General features: G+C 39.7%; 1 protein-coding gene across 1 annotated transcript in view; it reads left to right on the top strand.

The window, feature by feature from the left end:
- The first annotated feature begins 1,300 nt into the window (after positions 1–1,300).
- The window catches only part of FAM114A1 (family with sequence similarity 114 member A1), a 31,542-nt gene continuing 24,618 nt past the window's right edge, over positions 1,301–8,224 (top strand). The window contains exons 1-2 of the mRNA XM_029084411.1: positions 1,301–1,645; positions 4,163–4,250. Coding sequence (XP_028940244.1) covers positions 1,304–1,645; positions 4,163–4,250 — 430 coding nt within the window. The 5' untranslated portion in view covers positions 1,301–1,303. The remainder of the gene's footprint in view (positions 1,646–4,162; positions 4,251–8,224) is intronic.

The following is an 8,224-nucleotide window of genomic DNA, read 5'->3' as shown; positions in this document are numbered from 1 at the left end:
CAAACAACTGATCTGTATTCAAGTGAGATAAACAGGCTACTAAAGCCACAAGCAACCATGATTCTATAGACTTTAATAAAATATGATCATTTAAATACATGGGGTTTTGGCAAGCTGCTTGTAAATCCCAGTTGCATTTTGCTGTTTGCCTTTTTTTTATGTTCTTCAGTCTGCTTTAGAACCTTGATCCTTCCTAACAGGTACACAGCTTTGAACCATTTTTAATTAATAAGGGAGTCAATGAAAAGACAACATGTACAGAGAGGACTCCGTGAGTTTATTTTATGGCGTACAACGCTGCGTATAGTCAAGAGCTTGCAATTACAACTCTCCGTCAAGGGTTGTCTGCTGAGTAGAGTATCAGACATACTGTTGTTGCCAACAAGTAAGTGGTAGTAATCACTGTACAGTAGTCCTTTTGGACTCTGTCAGTGCCACTCCTTCTTCAGCTGCAGAGCTCACTCAATGGCCATTTCCCTTCTTGGATCCTCAGCCTGATGACTGCACAGTGGAGGGAGATACTTAGAAAAAGGAAGTTGCATTGGAAGATAAAGAGTAAATAAGAGAAAACACATTTGTAACTTACTCCAAAAGAAGAGAAATCAATAACAAGCTTAGTTCCAGACTGATGTCTGGACTTTTAGGAACAGGTGAGAAGTGTTGCAGTCCCCAAACAGCAAGCCTTTGAGACAGGTGATGCAGAAACAGTGTGAGCAGTGAATGCTTCCTGTCTGTGAAATGGCTGCAGGAAGTGTGGCCTGTCATGTTCTCAAATTATGCCCCTTCTCTAACACATAAATATCACCACAGTTTTAATCACACAGTGTTTGTCATCCTCCTCTCCATCAGTCAGCAAGCTATAGGAACCTGTGTATGTGGAAGTGATGAGAAGGAGAGCAAGAGCTGCTTGATTAAAGCAGCTCAGATTATCCTGTTCTCCAGTGGTCTTTCATACACATCTAATAGGGAACATAGGAATTAACCATGTGGAAGCTCTTATATTTGACTTCTCCAGACAAATGAACATCCTTTCTCCCTCACCAAACCATCTTTTGGAAATCAGTAATGCTGCTCTTTGTGCTTCAGTGCTATCCTGCAAGGTGAATAGAGTATTCAGAGTATCATTGTGATATCAGTGCTGGCATGATGTGTGTGCCACAGGGCTCCATGCTTCAGGAGGCCTTACATCAAGGCTGTGTTGTTTTTCAGCAATGGCTTATGGTAAATGCTGCATATTTTATAGTCATTCGAATGTTTATGGAACCTAAAAGCCTTAATTTATTTTCTATATTCAGAACTGAAAATGTCTGAAGACATATGTGATGGCATCCCATCTGAAGAAAAACCCAAAGTAATGGAACTGCCCAACAATGAGGTGTTGCCTCATGACTCAGTACCACACCTCGTGGAAGCTGACATCTTGCATGAGTTTTCACATGATGAACATGGACAAGCCACTCAGAGTGCCAGTAATGGACAGGAAGGAGACATATTTATTAATGAAAATCCTTTGACTGAAAAAATAATTGAAAGTCTGCCTTCCAATGGAGAGGCAACTGACGACATGCCCACTGAGTGCCATGAGACTGTAAGCCTTGATGCAGAACCTGAATCTGAAGAAACACTGCATGAACAAAGCAGGCCAGTAAGTAATACTTTCCCACAAAATTTAAGGGCAGAATTTTGTACAATGTACATACTTTTTTTCACAAAAGCTTAGAGAGTTATATACAGAGAACCTGCATGGGAATAAGATAAGTTAAATTGCAACACCAAGCTTTTGGAAACTAGGAACAGCTGAATTTCTCTTTGCCAGTATGATGTTAATTTGGTCTTTTTAGCCTGGTTGCAATAAAACTATACCAGACCCTGAATTTTTTTAAGAATCTAGTCCATTTTGTATAGATATAATACCCCTGTGATTTTGTTACCTGGCTTTCTGTACTGGGGTTGTTTAGTCTGGAGAAGAAGAGGCTGAGGAGAGACCTTATCACGCTCTACTGCTATCTGAAGGGAGGTTGTAGAGGTGGGTGTTGGTCTCTTCTCCTGGGTTACAGTTGACAGAATGAGAGGAAGTGGCTACAAGTTGCACCAGGGGAGGTTTAGGTTAGATAGTTGGAAAAAATTCTTCACAGAAAGCGTAGTCAAACATTGGAACAGGCTGCCCAGGGAAGTGGTGGAGTCACCATCCCTGGCGGTATTTAAAAGATGAGTAGATGAGGTGCTTAGGGACATGGTTTAGAGATTGGATTGGTAGTGGTAGGTTAATGATTGGACTCGATGATCTTAAAGGTCTTTTCCAACCACTGTGATTCTGTGATTCTAAATCTGCTTCATTGAGTTCACAGAATGAACCTAGAAGAGGATAGAACTGAAGCTGCATATGCGGCACTGAATCTTTACTTGCTAATTTTAAATTAATTGACTTTACAAAAACAGTGTGTGTTTCACAAGGCTGGGTGAAACAGCCAGTAGTTTTTGATTTGTTCTAGGCCAGTGGCGTTTGATTTGTGATCCATAGACCTTTGGGAGTCCTGTGAGTAATTGCAAGAAGTTAATAAGAGGAAACTAAGAAAAGCAAGGCTTTTCTACATTCTACACAGCATCCAAATCCAGTACCTGTGAGTAGCTGAAGATGTTCTCATCTCCACTGAAAAAATTTCAGGCATCCACTTGTAAAAGGTTAAAACATTGTTTTAGTCCCTCCACCAGTGAGAAGAAACTAGCTAGAAGAGGTAACAGGGGATCTGTACACTGCACAATGCAGAGCTGTCTTGGGATGCTTCAGCTTTTGGTTTTGAGTTGATTGTGTATGGATGATATGTTACTGGAGACTTTCTTGACACAACAATTTATACAAATGATTTAAATATGGAATACTGATAATCACTTAATACCACACAATAAGGTAAAAGGTCAGCAGCACCTGCTCTGGCTGTGTTTTTGTTGAGCTCAACTGTTACGAGTTCCCTGTGCACATCTACTAACCTCCTCCACCTCTGAGGAGGCTTAGGCAGGGGAAGTCTCTTAACTCTGGCTCCTGGTAGAACTCAGGAAGCAGACAGGTTCCTGTCTCTCCCTAATAATATCCCTAAGAAACTTGTATGGCTTTATAGGATTGGGTGCCTGAAGAAATATTAGGACATCTGTAAAGACATCTCTGGAGTTTTAGGTGCTTTCAGGAATAGGTGGTCTGAACTAAGCTTCTGATTCTGCTTTCTTGTGCTCAGAAGCTTGAACTCCACATAATACCTAATCTATCACTGACTGTAAGCTTTTAGGATCCTATTAAAAATCTGTAGCACTTTTAGGAATGAGAAGACCTTTGAAAATCTGGCCTTAGTGACCAAACTGTGAACATAAAGGCAATATAAATCAGTCATTATGATAAAGGTAGAGAAGGGCATATCTGTCCAGGGGTACTATATGTGAGATAAGCTTTAATTAAGTATGACACCAGATTCTTAACTAATTTTCTGTACAGATGCTCTTGCTTCACATTGAAGTTGTGTTCACTGCACCGGTGCAGTGTGCACTGGTATTAGCACCTTCCCAACCAGGTGTTTCAGTTCTTCAGTTCAGCTAGAAGTTATGCTCTGCGGCAGAGCCTGCAGAACCCATTATGGGCCCTTTCAGTCAAAGTCTGCAAGGTTAGTTTAACCCTCTACAGCAGGCTGTTCCATTCAGCCTGTCTGACTTGGTGTTGAACCAGCCAAATGATCAGGTTCACAGACATAGAGTGAGGTTGATGACCTTGGTTTCCTCCTGGGGGAAGAAAGGGTGAGGTGAGAACAGTACCAACCCTGTAGTGCCAAAAGAATGCTACGTTTCATGTGAGGACTGCTTTGCACAAAAGCTTAAGCATTTGCTAGTGGAGCAGGTGGCAAAGCTTTTGTCAGTCATCATTCTGGGCTATCTCTCTGTATGTTCTGTCTCTTGAAAATCATTCTTGAGAAGGCATCACCATCATTAGGGAAGATGAGTATTATATTACAAAGTGCCTATTTTCAGATTGTGTACCCTTGCAAGTAGTGGCACAACCATTTTTACTGATATCATTTATTACATGCTGGACTTTGTTGCCTAACAAGTTCTTTGTGTTTTCTCCTGCCTTTGGATAACATACATTTTAGACAGTGGAGTAATATTTTTGTCCTTATAGGCCACAGACTCCTCGTCTAAAGCAAGTAGATGGGGAGCTTGGGGTACTTGGGGGAAGTCTCTCCTGTCATCAGCTTCTGCCACAGTGGGTAAGTGTTTGATCAGTAAAGTACATGGAAGTAAATTGTCATTTTAATGTGTCATTAAGCACATTAATGTTATGTCTTAAAGATTCATGGACAGTTTTGTCCTGATATGCTTGTCAAGCATGTTTTTTTTAATAATAAGAAGGAACTTCCTAAACTGTCAACGTACATAAATATTTCTTTGGGACAATTATTTTTGTCTGTTTCTCAGAGAAGGAAGGAACATCCGCTATCCTCCTTTTTCAGTAACACACACACTCAAGAGTTTGTAACTACTTTTTCTTTCAGTCAGTCCAACCAATTAACATATCTGATTAAACATCAGAATGGGTTTCTAAAATGTCTTTAAATTGACGTTAAGTGAAGGTTGCTGCTGAAAGGAGCAGGCCTGCCCTGCAATGTGTCTCTTCTTTCTCTTACACTAACAGTGGCCTTCATGTAGTGGTGTGGGGAGCTGGTTTGTGGGACTGATTTTGAAAAGTACAAATGAAGTAAGAGCTGGATTCCCTAATCTGGCCCACCATTCCATCACCCAAATGCTACTGAATGGGAAATGATGGGAACGCACAGAACACGCCAGTGGGGACAAGGGCAGCTTAACTAGCTGTGGAACTGCGTAAGTGTTGTCAACTTGTATTTAACCTTAAAATTTAGCACTTCTCTTGAAGAAGAGCCTCTGTGCAAAAAATTTGTCCATTTTTTGGCAACTCTATTAGTAAGTCTAATAAAGGGCACTGCTTTCACAGGCTTCCATGAGGCATTCATTCTGAGACCATCATAACAGCAGCATGCTGAAAAGAATTTGGCTTAGTATAAATAACTGAAGAAGAAAATTTATGTGCATAGAAGTAATTTTACTGTTGATCAGTTGCAATTGTAATGCTGATGAATTCTTCAGTTCATTTTTGTAGTTGCAGCAGTGGCTTTCTTGGAACAGAGCTCTTCCAGGTCATTCAGGTTTTGCCTGTGAGATAGCTGTATTTATATTCTGTTTAGCTTTTGCAATAAATAGTATTCCATCAAATGGACATTCCAGTGTTGTTTGTGAGTAATAAGATTATTTGTTACTAAACAGTTACTGTTCTTGCAGGCTTGCAGTGGCAATCTCACTCAGTCTTCTGTTGCTTAGGAGTCTTGGCCTCACTGATCAACCAATTTAGTGTCACAAAGTGTATACATTTTCTGAGGGGCAGTATGGCTGTAGATATTTTCTTGTTCAGTTGATGTGAGCTTGCCTGAAAATGATGAATTCTAGTGTAAAAAGTTTGTGAGAAAAACAAGAATGTGTGTTATAGCCCTTTTTACTGTCTAATAAGTAAACGAGACATACCTTTTTACAGTTGTTTGTTGCTTTTGTCTATAAAACCTGCTGCCAACATTGTTTCTCTGTGGATTTCCATGGACTTTTTAATTATGTGATCTCATTTTTATATAGGCCATATGACATCTTGGTTCATATACATTAAAAATTCATGCTTAATTGATACTGGCTTCTTAACATACCGTCTGGCTGTGTCAGCATCATAACTGTCTTCACAGAGTGTAAATATGTGAAAAAGTTTGTTGTCTAGGCAGCCTGACCTGATAAGGTTGTGAGATGTTGTCTGTTTTGAATAGGCGTATCATCATCATGTATATATATTTTTAGAATTATTATTATTTAAAAATAAGCACAGTTGAAACAGGTCAAGTTGCCTAGGCAAAGCAGCATCCACATGCAGAAAAGGAAAAAGAAAATTTAAAAATAATTTTAATTTTACATGAGAATGGTTGTGTTATGTCACACTGAAGACCCATCTACTATCTAGTTTCTGGCAGTGACGAAGAGCAACTGGGAAAGTGCCTAAAATCAGATATATGTAAAGCAGCACTTCCCCTGTTTTTTCTTCCCATTTCCTGGAATCTACAACTTAGACAGACTTCCTGACCCTGGGGTCAGGGTAGGGTTGAGTACCCATATTGCTATCTAATAACTTTGGATCTAAGTTCTCCTTGTGAATTTATTAAATAAAATAGACTTTGAATTAAGCAGAAATCGACTGTACGTTCTTCCATGTTCCAAGGTAACTCGGAAGGCCACAACTAACACTTCATCTCCTATTCTACATCAGAAAATAGGTTTGCCATGATCCAGTCCATTTTAATGTAGCTTATTCCTTCAGTGTAGCAAGTCATATAAGTAAAGCTGCTTTCTTGGAATTAGGCTTATCAGCAACACCCTTGGTGTGTGATTTTTCTGTTGCTCTGTCATTATCTTTGTACAGCCCAACTGTTTATATCATTAAGTCTGGCAAATATTTACTATTCCTTATATTTTTCTTCAAAATTGTACTCTGTAAAAATAGCAGAAACAGTTTGAGGTGGACTAGATGACATCTTAAAGGCCTAACCAAATACATTCGGCTTTTAACAAATGGTATCGTAGAACAGCTTAGTTTGGAAGGGACCTTAAAAGATCATCTAGTCCAGGCTTTTGTGGGAAAGGGCACCTAGATGAGATTATCTAGCACCTTGTCCATTCACATCTTGAAAACCTCCAGCAATGGGGGCTCTACCCCATCCCTGTGGAGGTTGTTCCAGTGAATGATCATTCTTATAAAAAATGTATTGCATTCCTTTCTCTTTAAGACTGAGCTGAAATGGTTGTTCCAAGGATCTCGATTTCATTATCCTTCAGACCCTGATTAAGAGCTCCCAAATAGATTAGCATTTTTACTGCATGGCTATTATTTGTTTAGCAAAGCTGATTTTAGTTTCTAATAATAAGGTAGTTTCCATATAATTTGTATCTTATCTCTCCTACTAACTGTGCACATATAGACAGTGATTATTTTGGTGATGGTTTTGTATTCTAAAGAAAATGTCTGTTGTCTTTGAACTGATTTTGACATTATTTGTATCAAGAGCTCTGCCACAAGGCAGAGATGGGATACTCCTCTACACAACAGAATCTGTAATGCATTTGGATTAGTAGCGGTTGCTGCCCGAGACATGCTTAGTGTCTGACACTAGATGTCACACTAAGAAAGTTGTTGAATCTGCCTCATTAATGAAGTGAAGAGTTTTCTTTTGTTTTTAAAAGGTGCAAGAAGTTTGGTTTTCCCCCTTATGGAACCACAGTGGGGTAGGTCCACTGAAATAGTTGCTGAGATTATGAGATAGGTGGTCTGGAGACACAACTGTGGTCTGGAGACACAACTTCTTATTGTCACCATTTTACCCTCTTTCTTTTAAATTGTATTTTTTGATAAATCAGTAATTACATGATCCAGTGTTTTAGTAACAGTGTTGATGAAACTCTGCTCTGGCAGTGGGTTACCATTGCAGCTAAGCCAACCTCGTGGCTAGCAGCCGCTGAAATGTGCCATCCTGCACCTCATTTCCTTGCGTGTTTCTTCCTCCTCCCTGTGCCAGAACTCATGCTCCTCTGAGCTCCTGGTAATCCAGTTCAAGAAGCCAAGCTGACATAAGAATAACTCTAGAGGAAAGAAAAAGTAATTTTCTGCCTCTTTAGTTCCTTGAACCAACTCACTGAGATAAATGCCAGGGCAAGCAGCAGGGACAAATACAGAAAAGGAAAGGAGCAGAAACTCCCATACTGGCACCAGTTAGGTCAGTGTAGCTGTAACAGCAAACCATTTATTGGAAGCACTTAACGGAGGCAAAATATATTCTCAGGCTGTACTTCTTGTGACTTCCATTTTCAAAAACAGCTTGTATGCTTGAAAGCTTGCCTGTTTTTGTTTGGCTTTTTTTTTACAACTGAGCTATCTGCTAGCTTAATGAAAGTAAAGACAAGGCTTCTACAAGCCTCGTCTTTAATATGCTGTATTGTTTTGTATGGATGAATTATGGCATTCACAAGGTGCCTAAGTTGTGGTGCTCAACAAGCTGCATTTCCAAGCAAAGTCTGTTCTCTGTCATGCTGTGTGCATGTGCTTCCATCCATGTAAATTTGTGGGATTTTGCCTCTAGTA

This window comes from Antrostomus carolinensis, unplaced genomic scaffold, assembly GCF_000700745.2.
Source record: "Antrostomus carolinensis isolate BGI_N321 unplaced genomic scaffold, ASM70074v2 scaffold39643, whole genome shotgun sequence".
Classification (NCBI taxonomy): Eukaryota; Metazoa; Chordata; class Aves; order Caprimulgiformes; family Caprimulgidae; genus Antrostomus; species Antrostomus carolinensis.
This window is presented reverse-complemented; position numbering and strand designations above follow the sequence as displayed.